Source organism: Microcaecilia unicolor, chromosome 1 (assembly GCF_901765095.1).
Source record: "Microcaecilia unicolor chromosome 1, aMicUni1.1, whole genome shotgun sequence".
Taxonomy (NCBI): Eukaryota; Metazoa; Chordata; class Amphibia; order Gymnophiona; family Siphonopidae; genus Microcaecilia; species Microcaecilia unicolor.
Genome location: NC_044031.1, coordinates 219,928,215 through 219,948,823, shown reverse-complemented (window position 1 = coordinate 219,948,823; position 20,609 = coordinate 219,928,215). Strand labels below are relative to the sequence as shown.

At 39.2% G+C, this 20,609-nt stretch overlaps 1 protein-coding gene across 1 annotated transcript in view; it reads right to left on the bottom strand.

Annotated features, from left to right (window-relative positions):
• BBS9 (Bardet-Biedl syndrome 9) overlaps window positions 1–20,609 on the bottom strand; it is a 554,781-nt gene that overhangs the window by 211,067 nt on the left and 323,105 nt on the right. The window contains exon 18 of the mRNA XM_030204492.1: window positions 14,478–14,630. Coding sequence (XP_030060352.1) covers window positions 14,478–14,630 — 153 coding nt within the window. The remainder of the gene's footprint in view (window positions 1–14,477; window positions 14,631–20,609) is intronic.

Genomic DNA, 20,609 nt, shown 5'->3' with positions numbered 1-20,609 from the left:
CAACTCGTGAACAAACTCCTAGACACCAACTTGGTCACAACAACAAAAACAGCCATTCCATCTGCAGACAAATGTGCCAAGTACTTCTATGAAAAAATTATAAACCTACGCAATACACTACCTCACGACAACACTGACATTGAATACTTCTTTAATGAACTGGACCCAACTAATGGAGGATACCCGGCTGACCAAATCTGGTTAAACTTCGACCTCCTCACCGTCGATATAGTTGCGCAAGCGATCAGCAGGTTCTCCAACACTCACTGCAAACTACATACTTGTCCCAACTACCTACTGAAATCCACCCCTGACTGCTTCATAACAGACCTCACATCCCACCTAAATTACATGCTTCAGCGAGGTCTCTTCCTTAAGGAAAATGGCAATATTCTACTCACCTCAATACCAAAGGACTCCATGAAAAAAACAAATGAAATCAATAACTACCATCCAGTAGCATCCATCCTGATGTCAGTCAAACTGATGGAGAGCATGGTAGCCAAACAACTCACAGAATATATAAATAAATTCTCAATTCTACACGAATCTCAGTCAGGTTTCCGTCCCCTATACAGCACAGAATCAGTACTGCTCACTCTCCTTTCCAAATTCAAACAGGAAATAGCAATAGGCAAAAACATCCTCCTCCTCCAATTCGACATGTCTAGTGCGTTTGACATGGTAAACCACAACATACTACTAAGACTACTAGATAAGTCCGGGATGGGTGGTAATATACTAAGATGGATCAAAGGTTTCCTAACCACAAGAACATACCAAGTAATATCAAACTCAAACATATCACCACCATGGAAAGCAGACTGTGGAGAACCACAAGGATCACCACTATCCCCAATCCTCTTCAACCTAATGATGACCCCGCTAGCCAAGACCCTATCCAGCCAAGGCCTTAACCCTTTCATCTATGCTGACGATGTTATAATATACATTCCTTACAAAGCAAATCTGTCTGAAATCACCAATGAAATCAAGATCAGCTTCAACATCATGGACACTTGGGCAAATGCATTTCAACTGAAACTCAACAAAGAAAAAAAACACACTGTCTCGTCTCATCTCAACACAGTGTGGACAACCCCACAATTATCAACACTCCAGACCACACCCTCCCTATCTCAGACAGCCTGAAAATCCTTGGCGTCACAATAGACCGTTACCTAACACTAGAGAACCAAGTGGCATCCACAACGAAGAAATTGTTTCACGCAATGTGGAAACTCAAAAGTGTGAAACAATATTTCCCGAGGGAAACATTTTGCAATCTGATACCAGAGCCGGTGATGGGAGACGGGACTGGTGGTTGGGAGGCGGGAAATACTGCTGGGCAGACTTATACGGTCTGTGCCCTGAAAAGACAGGTACAAATTCAAGATATGAGTTTATCTTGGGCAGACTAGATGGACCATGCAGGTCTTTTTCTGCCGTCATCTACTATGATACAATCAATGGTACTAAACCATTTAGACCACTGCAATGGAATCTATGCGGGATGTAAAGAACAAACCTTAAAGAGACTCCAGACCACTCAGAATACGGCAGCCAGACTTATCTTCGGAAACACCCGATACGCTAGCGCAAAACCCCTCCGTGAAAAACTACATTGGCTCCCAATTAAAGAACGCATTGCTTTCAAGATCTGCACAATGGTTCACAAGATTATCTACGGTGAAGCCCCGGGATACATGACAGACTTGATCGACCTACCTACGAGAAACACATCCGAATCATCATGAACGTACCTAAACCTGCACTACCCAAGCTGCAAAGGACTCAAATACAAATCAACCTACGCATCCAACTTTTCCTACATAAGCACCCAATTGTGGAATGCAATACCAAAAGCCATGAAAACCTCGTACGACCACCTACACTTTTGGAGAACACTAAAAACTTATCTTTTTAAAAAGGCATACTTTACCAACCCAACAAATGCCTGATCTCTACAACACAATAACACTAGAATTCAAAATGCACAAAACACAACTCTCCCACTGTTCAAGGCTGTCCCACATGAACTTTATCTCATCTCAACATCACTCTGTATTTGTAAACACTGGAGACTGCAAACGTACCTCCAGTACGATGTAAGCCACATTGAGCCTGCAAATAGGTGGGAAAATGTGGGATACAAATGCAGGACCATTGTGTAGTACATTTCCTGCAACTACTTCCTTTCTGAAACATTCATTCTATCTACAGTATATCATGCAGAAATATTTATCTCAGAAGGCCATGAACTGAACGTGTTTCCCTGGACTGTCTCTAGTTATCTTTTCTGAGATACATCTCACCAAGAACCTGTATAATGGCCCTCTCTGCCTTGTCATATTGTTTCACTACCATGAGATTAAGAAAACAGTATCTCCTGTTTGGTGCATATCAGCTTCTGGATCCAGCACATGGACACACTAAGGGAGTAATTCTCCAAAGGATGTCTACATTTAGGCACCGGGATAAAACATGCTAACTGCAAATTCTATACTGGCAACTATGCATGCAATTGCCATTACAGAATACAGTAGAGTCTTGATTATCTGACTTAATCAGGACTGACAGTTGTCGGACAACTGAAATACTGGATAATGCAGAGACTCCAGAGACTCACTGCATCTGCCCATCCGCCTGCCAACCACACAGAATAGCCTAGCCTAGTCCTGCCCGCATGCCCACACACTCAAATAGTTGCCGCCTTCTCCAGTACTGCTCCCCACCCCTGACCAAGGTAGGCCTCCCTGAGGTCTACCTTTACAAGACCTGGTGGTCCAGTGGAAAGTTCAAGGCATGAGTGATTGCCATTTGATCACACTCATGCAGTCTCTGTCTTCAAAATGGCTGCTGTGAACTCTGGCATTTTGAAGATGGGGATTGTTCATGCCCTGACCTCACCACTGGACCACCAGGGCTTGTAAAGGTAGACCAGAGGAGGGCCTACCTTTGTCAGGCAGCTAGGGAGGCAGCTGGGGAGGGAAAGCGCCTAGCACATGTGCAGAAGAGTCTCTTGGTAAGTGTCCATGTTCTGTGTATGCCCAGGAATCCCTCTGCTGTACTCTCTACTTTCCCCTGTTCTCTGCTCTTAGGCAAGTTCTGCTATTGAAAGATGCAAGCAGAGTGCTTCTTCCAGAAGCTGTCCTCACAAAATGACAGCTCCAAACCTCACAAAAAATTTTGCAGGTTAAAGGCAGGCACTCCTTTCTGTGCATTGCTCGGAAACTGTTGTGTATCGCTTGGAGGCATATTTTCAAAGCACTTAGCCTTCCAAAGTTCCATAGGTTTCTATGGAACTTTGGAAGGCTAAGTGCTTTGAAAATATGCCTCTTGGAATGCTTATTTTAATACTAATCAGCTCATTGTAATACATTTGCATAGTATTATCACTGCCTGCTACTGCAATCGGTAAGATGGATGCAGAACCTCTTTATGCATTACTAAACTGGATAAGAACACAGTCAAAATTGGACATTCCGAGCACAATAAGCTTTGTGCATTGGCCCCCTCATTTTCTTAGGATGGACAACTAAGTGATTTTATTGTAGTATCACACAATTCCTGCCCAGATACATTTCTAAAAGCTAAAAAAAAAAAAAAAAAAATCAGAAGCAGAAATGCATTTCAACAGCAAAATCAAGGGCAGCTTGATTAATTTTCTCTTTATTTTAGTCATATAAATACAAATTGTGCCAAAGGACTTCAAAGTTATATTTAGAATAAATTCTGTTGACTATATGAAAAGATGCAAATGAGGGTTTAAAGGTCTGATCAAGTCTGTTTCACAAAAAAAATTAGCCTTGCCTAATAGAAAAACAGGGAAAAGATTACACAGGATTTATTTAAACCAGATTTCAATGCAGTGATTGAAGCTAGCAAACAGAAGTGGCTTTGTAAATTCTTTAGGTACAGGCCTAAGCTTACTTCTCTTTCAAAAGTTATAAGTGGTCTTCAAGTCAAATTTCACATGGTATTACAAAAGTTTTACTGAAAAGATTTTTTTCTTGGCTTTTGTGTACTTTTAAATGAAATTCACTGATTGTTGGGTCACCCTTTCTTAATGGAAGACAATGATTAAAATAAAACAGACACAAAACTAATTATCCAGTAAAAATACTCATTCTAAAGACTACATAGCTTAGTTAACATCCCTTTGATTTATTTTTCTCAGCATAAACATTTAGTAACTAAAGTTTCAAAAGGTTTAACTGGTTAACTTCAGGACTTGCACTATCGTACTGTGCACACAATTTGGATACAATGGAGACAAATCTATAAGTGGGCACACCTCTATTTAAGTGCCTTGATACAGCATGGTGAGTTGCTATATTTACATATGATGGAAATAGTCCATACAAATTCATTGTGGATATCCTGAAAATTCGAACTGGCTTAGGTGTGTCCTAAGAACTGCCTATTATTAAAATATATAATTAAATATCCTTGAAAAACTGATGGTGTGCCTTGATAATTTTTACACCTGGTCAGTGTGTCGTGAGATGAAAAAGATTGAAACAGGTGCCTGCTTACCCCCCTCTTATCCTACACAACAGGTCTAAACTAAACAGGCGAAGAGCAATTCTGTAAACTAGGCGCCCACATTTATGCATCTTTGAGCACATGTGTAAAATACTTGCATTTATGTGCATAAGTTTACACTTACCCGTGAAAGTGCCTGCAAGGCATCTAAGTGCTATTCTGTAATGGTGCGCTTATGTGGCACAGCGCATAAATGCAAGGGGGCACATATATGGACAGGGCACTCATTTATATGCCTAATTTACAGCCATTGATCCAGTGTAAATGGGGGAGCACAAATGTAAGGCACGCCAATACTGAGTTACACTAATATTCTATCACAGAACCTGGGTGCACAGATGACATTATAGAATAGGCTCCCACAGTACATCATCAGGGCACCTAAATGGAGGACCCTCTTATAGAGTTGCCCCCATACCCCCAGATTCTATATATGGTGTCTAAACTTCTGTGTGGAAATCAAAGTGAATTCTATAACAATGCGCATAACTTAATTAGTTGTACATGCAGGACGTCAGAACCAGAACGAAGCCTTGCACCGGAAGAAAAGGACCTCGGCTGGCGGGGGTTGGGGTCCCCCGCCAGCAAAGGTAGGCGATGGTGGGTTGGCGGCGGGAGGGGGGTCGAGAGGGTCGTCGGCAGGGGGGGGTCCAGGGCCAAATCTACGGGGCCCAGGCCCCCGTGACCCCACATAGCTATGCCACTGCTATATACCACGTGAAATGCAGAGCCTATTCTATAAAATTTAGGTGCACTTTTGGGAATACGCCTAGGAGTTATTTTGTTCTTTGTATATTTTTCAGGCGCCATATATAGATTCCTCCCCATAGTGCCAGTCAAGTGACCACACTATTTGTTCATTCTGCTCTGTTATCTGTACAGATAGGGGCACTGAAGATAGGTATTAAATACTGGCATTGGCACTTACACAAATATGGTCGCTGCACCATTTCAACTTTGACCTCATGTTAATTAAAATACAGCCTAAAAACCACCATAATTTCATAAGCAAACAAAATTATGATAAAAAAAACCCAAAATCAGGCATCAAAATCAAACATATCAAATTATACAGAATAAGATATATTCAACAGAAAACTAAACTAGTATGTGATCACATACTGAGACTCAATATTGAGAAAATGCTGAGGTCCTAAAATTTCTCTAATTTTCTCAGTCAAACTTAGGAGCATAATACTTAAGCTAAAAATTCATCTTAATTTAGAATCTTAAAAAGTATGCTCATAAATTTACGCTTGTCATTCATTTTACCTAGATTTATGAGACTAATTTAGGAACCTAGTACTGAAAATCAGTGCTAAGCTCCTAATTTCTTTCCCCTGCCCTAAATCCACCCTTATTACTACCCATTTTTATGCTCCTAAATTAAAGAGTTTTGTGAAATTTCAACCCTAGCAAATTTTCAAAGAAGCCAGTTTACAAGCATAACTCTCAAGGTTAGGAGCATAAATCCTTTGAATATTGGGCATCACGTTTTTACAGTGTTTCTTAAAAGAAAGGAGAGTAGTGCATATATATAAACATTTATGAAATACCTAAAACTCGCACAGCAAACAAGAAGGCAGCAAGCTTTCAGGCAACCTTATATTTGAAAAATATTTTACTTATGACAACAGGAAATCCATGCACATGGACCCTTACTGTGCCCAATTGTTCACTGTGATTAAGAATGGCAGCAACTGGAACAGGGGCAAATAAATTTCCATGAATACTATTTATTAAACAGATGGTTAGCATACGTGACAGGGAAATTATTAATCAAGCACAGGGACAAGAAAGCACATGAGAAATATAAATCCAGTTGTATCCCAAACCTGAGTGCTTCATCATTTTGCAAGGAAATCTGAGCCTTCGCATGAGATTTTGTATTAAGTGACTCCTATAAAAACTGATTGCTTTCCTGCTACGCTAATATTATTTTCTCTCCACTGTGTTTATCTTAACATGAACACAAATTTAAAACAATACAAATTATGTTTGGACAGTGCCAGAAATACTAGTCTTTTCTTGGTAAAATTGCCAAAAGATACAGCACTCTATAGGAGCTTTGCAACAGAAATAATAGGTGAATAGGAATTAAAAACAGTAAAAGTTGTTTGTCAATCTTTCATTTCCAATTCCTTTTTGCTTCAATATCACAGTAAACTTCTTTACAGAAGAACTCTATCAAGTGAACAGTTCTCTTTAAGCACTACTGGCTGCCCCTCTTCTTTGGGTTGAAGAATCTAATTTTTAGAAGACTGAAAATGAAGACTGGATTAAGCTTCTTTCTAATCTTGTTCCACCACTTTAACATTTATAAGAAGCAAGAAATTTAGTACTGTGGGATATAAATATATGTAAACAAACATATGTACATTGTATTTGTGTAAAAAAAAGTTAATGAGTAAAGGGTAAAATTTAATACCGCCTTTCTGTGGTACAACCAAAGCAGCTTACATTTTTTATTAAATGCAGGTACTTTGTCCCTAGTGGGCTCTCAATCTTAAATTTTTGTACCTGGGTTATGGAGGGTTAAGTAACTTGCCCAGGATCACAAGGAGCCAGAGTGGGAATCAAACCCAGTTTCCCAGGTTCTCAGCTCACTGCAGTAACCAATAGGCTACTCATTTGGTTGTATGCGAATCCTCAAAGTGCATCAAGTAAAACAAAATTGCTTTCCTGTTACCGGAGTTCTCTGTGATGAGACCTATAACATCTGCAGACCTGCTTAAGCGAGAGCTGAAAACACTTCTATTTACAGAGGCTTACAGAGACCAAGTTACCTTTGGATCATAGTTAAAAGACTGTTTTGAAGCATACCTTTAAGAATGGACTTAAACAAGAGCTCAGAGCTGTGTCCAGTAACTAGTGAGGTCATTATATTTGCTGATGACACAAAGTTATTCCAAGTTGTTCAACTGCAAGAGGATTGTGAAAAATTACAAGAGGACCTTATGAGACTGGGCATCCAAATGACAGATGACGCTTAACGTAAGTGCAAAGCGATGCATGGTTCCATATTAGGAGTCACAGTCCAAGAAAGGGATCTAGGTGTCATCGTTGATGATACATTGAAACATTCTGCTCAATGTGCAGCAGCGGTGGCTAAGAAAGCAAATAGAATATTAGGTATTATATATTATAATGCCTTTGTATTGCTCCATGGTGCGATCGCACCTCAAATATTGTGTGCAATTCTGGTCACCGCATCTCAAAAAAGATTTAGTGGAATTAGAAAATGTACAGAGAAGGGCAACGAAAATGATAAAGGGGATGGGATGACTTCTCTATGAGGAAAGACTAAAGCAGTTTGGAGAGAAGATATGATAAGAGGTCTATAAAATAATGAGTGGAGTAGAATGGGTAGATGTGAATCGCTTTTTCACTCTTTCCAAAAATACTAGGACTAGGGGGCATGCAATGAAGCTACAAAGTAGTAAATTTAAAACGAGTCGGAGAAAATATTTCTTCACTCAACATGTAATTAAACTTTGGAATTGTTTGCCAGAGAATGTGGTAAAAGCAGCTTAGCAGGGATAGCTTGCTAAAAGAAAAGTCCCTAAGCCATTATTAAAATAGATTTGGGAAAAATCCACTGCTTATTTCTAGGATAAGCAGCATAAAATGTATTGTACTGTTTTGGGATCGTGCCAGGTACTTGTAACCTGGATTGGCCACTGTTGGAAACAGGTTGGTGGGCTTGATGGACCTTCAGTCTGTCCCAGTATGGCAATACTTATGTACTTATGTATATACAAAACTCCACTGATTTAAGGAGGACTGAGTGGTCCAGTCTGGCTTACAGGGGCCTGGGGAAGGGCAACAAATTAGGGGACAGAAACACATAGAGGGTGTCAAGGGGGTTAGCCCAAGCCAGCCTTAACCCCTTTGTTGTATAAACTTTATCCAGCACTATAGAGTCTTTTCCTAGAATAGAGGGCTGATGCTGAAAGCTAGTGCAGATGATAACGCGTAGTTCACATGACGCCTGTGCACAAGTTTCTCTGTGCACAGTACAAAAAATTGCTTAATCAGTGCTAAGCTCCTAACTTCTTTTCCTTGTTCTAAATCAATCCCTGTTACTCAGTAGTGTACCAGTAAGCCTGAGAATTTTGAGATATTGAATGGGCAGGATGAAAGGGTCCTATAGGTTGTTTCTGGCCCATGGGCCACAGTTTACCCATCTCTGTGTTCTAGGTTTTCCCTTCATTTGCGGTGGAAGTGAGGGATTCCTTGCAGTCATCACACTTTCTAAAAAGTAGCATTTTTTAACATTAGTCCCGAGTCTACCTCCTTCGAGTCCTCCATTTATTCACATAACTAGCATAGCAGAGGCAGTAATGGCGCAGGCTTTTCAAGCCTCCTCTAAAATTCAAGGTAATTCACTCTCCATGCCTGTAGTGATGATTTTGTGATATTGACACTAACTGTTTTCACATATGGCAATAGCTAACGATTTTACTGACCTGCCCTGGTGACTTAGGATTTTAGATTTAATTACTCGCCTTTACAAACCTATGCACAAGGTGAGTTACAATCAGATACAGTAGGTACAGTGTTGAGAAAAGTTGAGAGCCCCCTGATGATCTGTATTTTAGCACAGTTTAGGCTAAAATATTAGGTCCTAACCTAAACCCTAATAAGAAAGATAACTTCACTAATTAAATAACTCTGGGAAAACAGATATATTTGATTATTTATTAAATAAGTAGATCTAGTTGTAAATATTCTTTTCTGAAGAATTATGTGAACCTTTTATTCACTTCCTTGAGCAGCAAGAATTTCAGCTAAATGTTTTCAACAACTGTCTGTCACATCAGCCTTGAGGAATCTTTGCCCATTCTTCCACATAGAACCATTTTAACTTTGTCACATCTGAGGGCTTCCTTGCATAGACAGCTTACCTCAAATTCAATACTCAAAGAAATTTCAAAGAACCTACAAAAGAGAGTAGATGAAGCTCATCCGTGGTTGCAAGACCATTTCTAAACAAATGGGGCTCTATCCAACCACCGCCAGACAGTCAAGTGAAAAAAGTTGAAGACTACAGTGGCTGTCCTCAGGAAAGGGCATTCTTTCAAGATCATATCAAGATCAAGCCAGAAAATTAACCATGAACCACAGACTAACATCTAAAGATCAGCAGGTCTCTCCGAATGTGGCTGGGAAAAACTGAATGGGAATGGTGTACAATGACAGATAACTAGGAATAAACTACTGCTCTCTACAGAGAATCTGGATGCCAAAGACTTCTGGAATAATGTTTTCTGGACAGATAAGTCAAAAATTGAATGTTATGGTCAAAATAGCATGTACCGACTTCCAAAGAGCCTCTCATCCAAATGCCATGGTGGTTAAGGTATCATGGTGTGGGGCTTCTTTTCTGCATCAGAACCTGGATAGCTTTCCCATCATTCATTTTGCTTTAGACAGAAAATTCTAGAATAAAATATAGGCCATCTGTCCATGAGCTGAAACTCAGCCAAAAGTGGGTCATATGGCATTAAGATAAATCTAAGAATGGCTGAAGAAGAAAAGATTTCATTTTGGACTGGCCGAATCAAAATTCCAGAGGACAATTCCAAGTTGACAATGAAAAAGCACACCAGTATGACAAATCATCTCTTGTGCAAAAACTCGACACAGCCACATTTCAGCAAATACCTGCATCAGGGGGTGACAAATTCTGAAACAACATAAATATACATATAAAAATATATGTGCTACAGTTATTTAAGTTTTGCTTTGATTTGATCCTCTTTCTATATAGGTATGTTCTGTGCTAATCCCATGCATTTCCGAATTCTGTCACTGTTTTCATCCTTACCAATTCCCTCTGGGAGTATACTAGACATCCACCATCATGTCCTCCTTCCCACCAATGAAGTAAGACTCACCAGTTTGTAGTTTCCCACCTCTTCTCTGTTTCCACTTCTGTGAATAGGGATATCATCAGCCTTTCGTCAATCCCATGGTACTTTATTCTCCAGTCTTCAAGGATCTATTAAACACATCCTTTAGAAGGCTCACTAAAACTTCTTTAAGCTCTGTCAGTATTGTGAGATGAATCTTATCGGGTCCCATAGCTTTACTCACATTCAGTTTTGCAGGTTGTTTAAAAATACTTTCTTCCATGAATTCAGCAGTATCTATGCCATCCCCATCATATATTTTTGTTCAAAATCCATAGATCTTATCGAGTTTTTTTCCATGAATACCGAACAGAAGCAATTGTTGAGTAATTCCATTTTTTCCTCATCTCTACCTACACACTGGCCATCAGTATCTTTGAGTCTCATAATTCCACCTCTGGCCTTCCTCCTTTCACCAGTATACCTGAAAAATGTCTTGACATCTCACTTAATAATATCTTTTGCCATTTTTTCTTCTGCCTGTGCTTTTGCTATCTTTATTTCCTTCTTGATATCTCTCACCTTTAAACTGTATTCTTTTTTATGTTCCTCTTTTTGCGATCTTATTTCTTAACAGTATTTTTTTCCTTTGTTTTTTCAGCTACTTCTTTGGAAAACCATATCAGTTTCCTTTTCCTCTTGCTTTTAGTTACTTTATTTATGTAAAGATCTGATGCCCTATTTATAGCTCCTTTCAGTTTAGCCCCCTGTCTTTATCTCCTCCCACCCTGCCAGCTCCTCCTTCAAGTACAATTCCATTTTGCCAAAATTTGTGCTTTTGAAATACTGGACTGATTCTTATATCAAACCATACTGTATAGTGATCACTGCCATCCAGGTGGGTGACCACCCAGACATTAGACATGAGCATTTCCTGGTTGGCTCCCTCACCATTTTTCTAAGCAAAGATCTGTGAAGGAAAATATTAAAAATTGCTTTTCAGACTTACTTTAATCGATAATACATTTTTTAAATCCCCTGTCTTTGACCCAAAAGTGACTTTCCTGGTATATCTCAAAGAACAATGTATAATCCACATTAACTGAGCTCTATATAGTACCTTTAGGGGTTACCGATTATATTTACATATCCAACACTCACGTAACCACTATATTAGAATGATGGCACCCAATTATTTTTCCAAATATATTATCTCAAATATATTTATTTCTCAGAGTATATTTTCTACTCCTTTTTGGTACACAACAGTCCTCAATTAGCTTATCCTACTCATTCCTATGCTCATTACACCATTCATTCATTCATTCCTTACTCTCATCTTCACATTTGAATTCCATAGTACACTATACTATCACAGATTCAAGACTGTTGAGTGACAACTCTTAACAATTTCAAGTGCAAAACGTCCCACTCCTTCATTCAATTGTTCTAAACACCTCAATATACAGTCCTGATGGTCTTTCAATTATTTCTCTGACAACTATTGTCCTAGTAAAACCTTTGAAATTTAATTTCCAGCAACATGCTGTGAGCACTCAATTGTTTTTCTGACGACTGCTGTCATTGTAAAACCTTTGAAATTTAATTTCCAACACTGTGCTACAAGCACTCAACACTCGACAGTCTTTCACTGCATGTTCCTTCATGAAGAAAAACCTCCTCATGAAAAATAACCTGGCTTTGCCTCTTAAAGCTGGTTTCTCTATAATCTTCTGCTTTTACAACCAATTTTCTGCTGTTAAACCCTATGCAATCGATGCTGTTCACCACAATGGCATCATCAGGGGTTCAGCTTTACATTCTCCAGCAGTTTCTACAGGCTTGCTCCTCCTCAGGAGATAAGGCACACTCAAGTACAATGTATGAGATAAGGCACCTCTCAATAACAGGTTGGAATGCCTCTGAAGCCAGCTTGTGCAAGAAGGAGGCGGGGTATGTTTGAGGTTTGGGAGATAAGCTACCTGGCCAGTGGTTTGTTTACCTGAACTGAGAGCATATGACTGAAACCTCATACATTCCTGGATAAGTTTTAACTTAATAAAAAGTGGGCTTTTTGCAGCAGAGCCTTGGGGCTCATTCTATGGATGGACACATTGTGCAGAAAAGGCTTGCTCCTGGTCTGGAGACTTTGGGTTTTTCGCTGCAACGGGCCCCCCAGCTGATGAGGTAAGAGCCTGAATGATGTAATCCCTGATCAGTGATGATGTATGTATGTATAAATATATCTTTCTTATTTTACTTTTCTATAGCCTTGCTTTAGTAATGTACTCGATTAGCATGTGTATTTCTTAATCATTGTGATGCAGTAACAATAATGACTTATACACTCTCCAATTAAAGTGCAAATAAAGAGTTTCATTTACCCAATACGAATCTAAAAGAATCTGTAGTATTTTAGTGTTTGAGCAGTCTGTGGTGATCAAGTGAGCAGGCTGCAATACCGAAGCAATACAGGTGGGTGACCACTCAGACATTAGACATGAGCATTTCCTGGTTGGCTCCCTCACCATTTTTCTAAGCAAAGATCTTACAGGGCATCCTTTATCTTTCTACTTCTTTACAGATTTACAGATGGGATACTTTAATCCAAATCTGATAGACTGAAGTCACCCAGTATCAACATCTCCCCTTTCTTCCCCACCTTTGCAATATCATCAATCAAGTCTGTCCATTTGATCCGTTTGAGTAGTGGTCTGTAGGCTACACCAGTATGGATATGAGTATCACCTCTTTTTTCCAACCCAACATATAGGACTTCCACTTTTCCCCCGCATTTCAGCTGCTTTAATATTGTCTTTTACATACAGAGCTAGTCCTCTTCCTTTTTTGCCATTTCTATCCCTTCTGAATAGGTTATAGCAGGCCTCAACAAACTTTTCATTAATCTAGGAGAAAGCCCCAAAACTTAGGAGCCAGCAACTAAGACCCTTCTCAGTTCTCCTTTCCCACCCTTCCAATATAGTCCCCAGTTATTTATTCTTTTTTTTTTTTTTTGGGTGGGGTGGGGGGGAGTGTTGAAATCCTTTCCCAGATTAGCAGTAGCTCCTTTCGAAATTGACTTATTTTTTTTTCTCTATTCTGTGCCTGTGGACAAAGAAACTTTAGTAAATCAGTTCATTAAGGTGCCTCTGTAAATCAACTACAAAGTTAAGACTCCCTTCCCAAAGCATGCTGTCAGCTGTGTGACCAAATAGAAAGGAAGATAGTGGGAAATAGACCACGGACTCCAGAGACAAGAAGGACAATCTTAATGCTTGAGAAGATTTATTGATCAAAGACTCAGCACAATGCTGTGTTTCAGTCATCAGTACGTTCTGTTTGGATTTGACATTTTGTTAATCAGATTCAAAGGCTTGCATTATTTATAACAGAGATCTTTTTCAAGTCCACCTTACTGATTCAGTTTGAAAAGCTTCACATCTGGAGATTTTGAGATCCTTTTGTTGATAAGACTCCTGATGCAGGCCGTTAGGCTGCAACACAGCACTGTCTCAAGTCTGATCAATAAATCTTCTCAAGCATTGTCCTTCTTGTCTTTGGAGTCCGTGGTCTATTTCCAATAGTTATCTTCCTTTATATTTGTTCACTCCCGTGGGACCATAGAGTTCTCTGCCCACGCGGATTTCTGTTGGTACATTCTTGTCAGCTGTGTGAGAGCACTCTCTAGATAGGTGAAACAAAGAGGCAATTGGTTCACTTACCACAGGACCATTTCCCTTTAAAAAAAAGAAAGCGCCTTGTACCCCTGCAGGGCCCCTTTTACCGCAGCTTGGTAAAAGGGGCCCTTAACAGCTGTACAAGTTCCGAGAAGCCTGGGTTTGTGGGGAAACTCTGAAATTTCTAATGGTATCACCATTTATAGAGTGTGCTAATGAGAAGATATTGTTCATGAGCCTAATACCTTCAGCACATACACAGTGGAGTGGAGGAGTAGCCTAGTGGTTAATGCACCAGTCTTAACATCCAGAGGTGGTTCAAATCCCACTGCTGCTCCTTGTGATCCTCTAAATAAATAAAAAGAGAAATGTACTGATTTCCATTTAAATTACTAACCTGTCTGTATGTTCCCTCCAGTAAGGTATCCAAGTTTTGAAGAGGGGCAGGGGTCTTGTCTTTGAATCGTGTTAGAAGTCGTCTTTCAATGGCTCTGAACTGCCTGGCCCTTTCAGATAATAGTTCTTCATACTTCTCAGCATCCAGGCGCAACTATATCATAGTAGGAAAAAAAGGCATCATTAACAGTCTGTCCATTCTTTATTTTCAAAGATAAGCATTTACCATATTGAAGGTTGTCCTTACAGTAAAATCTAAAACACCTTAAAGAGCAAACAGGGATATGCAAAAAATATCAAATGAAAATTCAGCTATACTCAATATCCACAAATAATTGATGTATGTATTTTTAATTAGAGGAAAAGCCTCAAAATCTAGAGGAGCACTCTATCGTTGATGATATCAACATAAGGAGGTCCTCTAAATCATCTTAGGCAAAAACCTCTTCTAAATATGGCTAATATGCTCAAAATACTTTTCAAAAAAATACCGTGTGAAAATTCACTAATCGGTTACTTATCTTTTTATACAACAGTCAACAGACACCATCCACGGCCCAACTCCGGCCAAAGTTTCGAAATACTGCCTCAGGGTCCATGGACGGCGTCTGACATCGCAGCACGTTGACGTCCTGCACGTACAACGTGCTGCGACGTCAGACTCCGTCCAAAACTGGAAGGGATGCAGGCTGCAGCTTTCAACAGCACGAGGAAGAAGAACTTAAACAAGATCTCGGCTGGGCTGGCGGGGGTTGGGGTCCCCCGCCAGCTGAAGTAATATTTTTAAAGGCACCGGCAGGAGGAAGCGAACCTCGGCGGGGGTAGGTGACGGCGACGGCGGGTTGGCGGCGGTAGGGGGGTCCAGGGCGAAATCTGCGGGGGCCCTGGCCCCTGTGGCCCCATGCAGATACACCCCTGGGTTATTCACAGTAACAGGGCCCATATGTAGGAATGTTCAGGAGTGCAATTTAGAGCTGCTCCTACAAAGTAGCCCTACCAATTAGCATATGCTGAATGGGAAGAAGCCCATGGGAACTGAATGGCTTTCTTCGAATTCAGATCTCCACTAATTGATAGAACCACTTTGTAAAAGGACCCCTTAGATGCAGCTCATGCAGAGTCATGAACTATGAACACAAATTATAAAATACACATGTAATTCATCTACGTGAATTAACACGGGTGTATTTTAGCTGTGATTCTGGCAGGTTTCTAGAGACGCCTATGTTGTATTTATAGAGTAGTCCTAAAATAGGTGCCTATTTGGCTTTCCCACCTAGGCAACCTGTTATAAAATTACCCTCCTCAAAGGTAAGTTTCTAAGCAACTTACATTGATATAACAGTGGTTTTACCTGCAGAAATTAGTTTTTTGAATGTTGCCCTCCATGTGTAGCAATACGCTTATTCATGTAGTGTCACTACATGTGTAACTCTACCCACAGTGAGAAGAGTTGCCGGACACAGTTACCTGAATAAAATCATTCCCTGCAAAGTGCACAATATTCATGTATGTGACATACTGAACACTAAAATTCACAGCTGAACAAAAAGATGATGTATTTCATTGACAAATGTAAGTTTAGTATGGATTTGCTTACCATTCAATACCATGAAGCAATACAACAACACAAAATCCTGAAAATATGCTACTCAGAAACTATGTACCAAACAGACTATGGACAGAAGATTTGCAACAATTCTAGTTGGGACTGATAGAATCAGTTATTATTGGGTGTGGCGAAGAAGCAGAAAATTATCACTTATAGGACTTCCAAAATATTCAATCACCCCATCTTGCAGGCACAGATGGTTTTTGAGGTGCTGTCTATGTCAAAGTTTTGGTGACACCTCCTACTTTTTGGGGACACATCAGTGTGTCTTCATACACTGGTTGAGAACCACTGATACTACTACTACTTAACATTTCTAAAGTGCTACTAGGGTTACGCAGCGCTGTACTGAGCTAGTACCCGTGGCACCAGTCAGCCCCTAATTTTTCAAAGTTCTCTGCCTGTAAAGTCCATAAAATGCTTCCTCATGAAAGTTTGTTTATAGATACATGGGTACAAATTTCCTTTGAGTTACAAGCAATGTGGGGATTTTAAAAAATGCCCTATATTATGTCTCTGCATCAAATCAAAAGCAGGGCTTAATTTGTAGTAAAAAAGGAAGTGCTTTTTAGTACACACAAATTTTTGGGTTAATTTATTTGTATATGGCTGAATGTAACAAAATGTATTTTCACACCTAGAACAGAGAATGTTCAATACAAAAGGAATACCATTCTGAAAATAAAACACTGGAAGAAGTAACTACTGTATAAGAAAAGAGGAAGAGTAAGAAGTTTAAATAAAGGAAGTGTGAATGAAAGACTGATGCAGGGGCAAACATACACTAAGATGCAAACAAATTCAAGTGAAAAGAGGGCTTAAAGGGGAGAAGAAGAGATGTTGGGACTTAAGTACAAATCCAAATCAACATGCCCAACGCTCAGCTAGATTCTTAATATCTTTATTAACAAACAGTTCTCATAATATCCAGTAGACTGATTGACAGGACCCTGTTTTAAGGCTGCATCAGGGACGGTCATCGGGCCACATTTCTTTATCATCCATTGTACCTTCCAATAAGGACCAGTTATGGGGCTTTCAAGAACCTGACTTTCAGAATATTTAGTCACCCCATCTTAATATCGTTATTAACAAATAGTTCTCATAATATCCAGTACAAAGGCCAACAGGACCCTGTTTAGAGGCTGCATCAGGGATGGTTGTCAGGCCACATCTCTTTGATTACCATCCATATCTTGGAAGATATAATGGATGATAATCAAAGAGATGTGGCCTGACGACAGTCCCAGATGCAGCCTCAAAACAGGGTCCTGTCGGAAGGTCTACTGGATATTATAAGAACTGTTTGTTAATAAAGATATTAAGAAGATTACATCTACTATTGGAAATTGGATTGGGACTTACTTACAAAGCATTTTTCTCATCAATACAAAGAGGGTAATTTTCTAAAGCTTTTTCTACACATAAAGCATGTTTTACATGTGAAAAATGACTCTTATAAAATTATGCAGCGGTGTACACATGTATAAATTATGCACCCTGCAAGAAAGAACCTGCTTTACACAAACAGCCCCTAGGTTTAGTTCAGGTAGCGTTAGGGTGAACTTGCAATGCATTTGCATATTTTATAAAATATGTGTGTAGATGCATTTGGCCCGATTTCATAACAAGACATTTATGTGAAAATTCTAAAAAAAAGCATCTAATTTAAGCCTATGTTAGGCAACATACATGCCTAAGCTCTTTTATAAACTCTTTAAAAGGCGTAGTCATGTTGGCCTGATGTAACAAAATTGACAGAGGCAGGTGGAACCCGATAGACTAACCAACTTATTGAGGCATGAGCTTTCGAGAACTAGAGTTCATTTCAGCTGTGCTTTTATGGTCACCCCAAACCAGCCCAAGTAGTATGCAAATACTGAAGGACACATTTACATTTCCTCCAAAGTTGGCATAAATGTGTGCATATAAACAAGTGCTCATAGGTACATTGCAACTCCATCCCTACTCTGCCCAAATTTTGCCCCCAGGAATGCCTACACATGGCAGGCATATAAATACAAAGAGGCTTATTTTCAAAGCACTTAGCCTCCCAAAGTTCCATAGAAACCTATGGAACTTAGCCTCCCAAAGTGCTTTGAAAATATGCCTCAAAGTGAAGCAAAAAAAAAAAGTAACCCCCCTAGAGTTTTTTTCATGTTTCTTCAGCAACCGCTTTGAATTTCAATAACAAATTTTATATACTTATTTAGTCATCATATTTACATATTACTATTAAATGTTTAATTATCTTAAGCTATGTTGATGTTACTGCCATTTTAGAATTACTACCTAGTGATTTGTGTGTTAAAAATGTTTGAGATAAAAACACAGTAAAATAACATAATTCAAACGATATGATTAACAATGTATCAGAATTTCACAGTCATTGTGAATGTGCAGTGTCCAACGCCAGTTTTAACGCAGGTCTTCAGTTGCTTTGGGAAGTTCTTAACAGCCTTATCGATTGGTTTCTGTGGCAGGCTGTCCCAGATTATCTGCAGTGCTTCCTTGAGTTCAGTGATTGTTTGTGGGTTTGGGTGGAGCTTGTGATAGGCCTCCATTGCTCCCTAGACTATGTTGCGGTGATGTCATTAACAGTAAGCTGCTACCCCAGTTATTTTTCCAAATAATGGCAGTTTTACAGTGCAAACATTTTGAACATGCGAAAATTGCAGGGTGGTCATGCTAAAAAGTCTGTAACTTCACCGTGTTTACAGATAATCTCATTCCACTTGGCATGCAAATGTAGATAGTAACAACAAAAGAAAAGCTGTAAAATTTCACATTTAAATTCCAAGCAGTTGCTGAGAAAACAGCAAAAAATCCTCTAGGAGGGGGTACTTTTTTTTTGCCTCACACTGTACATGTTCGAAACATTCTTAGCATCACACAATTTTATAAAAGACCTTTTCCACATGTAAAAACCAGACATTATGGTGTAGATTCAAGAACGAGCACAACATATTAGGGGCAAAAAATATAGGCAGTACATGCTAATTCTCTAATGGCAATTGCACACAATATTGTTGTTTTAGAATACAGCATAAATCAACATGCACATGCAGAACTCTAGGTGCGATCACTTACACCACGTCAACAGCTTGTGTAAATGGTCGCACATAAGTGGTAATATTCTATAACTTACACACTCAACTGCAAGACACACTCCATCCATATGTACATCCCCTTTGTAGTTGCGTGTTGCAGCATTTCGCTGCTAATCCCCAGATTCTATATAGCACGACCAAAGTAGCACATGCAAATCCGGTCGTATTCTGGATTTGTATGTGCAATTTAATTACTTAACAAGTCTATCAGCGCTGATAATTGCCACTTAACTAGCAATTATTGATACTAACTGGCATTATTAGAATTTATGCGCACAATTTGCTAGGTTTATCCTGTAAAGTGGAGTGTGTAAATTTTAATGTGCATTGCCAAAAAGGGGGTGTGGCCATAGGTGTGGAATGGATGGGCTAAGGGCATTTGGAAAATCTACACGCACAGTTATAGAATACACCTATTCTGCGCCTATCTTACGTTTTAGTTGGAGTAAATGGATGCACCAAGAGTTAGGCGCATTCTATAAACTGGCTAGGTGTATTCTATAAACTGCGCCTAAATCTAGGTGCGGTTTACAGAATACGCCTAGGCGGAAATATTTTTGGTGCCCATGTTTCAGGTGCCATATATAGAATCTAGTCCTAAGTTTATAAAACAGTGCCTAAGAGTAGTTACATGCATAGCTACAAATTAGTGCCAACTGCATCAATTAACAACACTTAAGGGCTATTGTTGGTACTTAATACCAATTGGTGCCTAATTTAACAAATAAGTTAGATGCACAACTGGCAATATTCTAGAAAATACGTGCTAGTTGGAAATTTGGGAGCACAACTTTATAAAATCCAGGGGTATATGCAGAAAAATCGTTATAAAATCAAAGCACATGTTTACATCTTCTTCAATGTAGGTGTAAATAAATCTGTATGAAAAAACTTGTAGACTACTAGGAGTCACTGTTGAAGCCTATTTCATAATAACCCTCTGTTGGCTTTATACAATATGCATTAATATTAACTAACTGCATGTTTTGACATAAACACACATGTGCTCTGTTACGGAATTATTTCCAAAAGGGAAAAACCCTTCAGTACATCTGGCAAAGCGTAATACAACTACCAGTAAAGAAACTCAGGCTAGAGATTCTTTTCTCTGATGGTATTTTCAATGTTCTTATATTTTCTTTATATTTGTTTAAATAAAAACAGCATATATAGAATAGTTTTAGATGCCTTTTCACTTCTTTTTTGTACCATTATGTGATATGCTGCCTGTTAAAGTCTATATCCTAAAATAACATAACCATTTTAAAATGTTTAGCTGATTCCTGCAAGTCAACAATTATTTTCAGCTGTCTTGATCAAACGGTACAACAACATAATATTAAACTATCTATAAGAAAGCTACATGCCATGCCTCAATCTAATATTTTTCTAACAAGTCAAAAAAGGAACT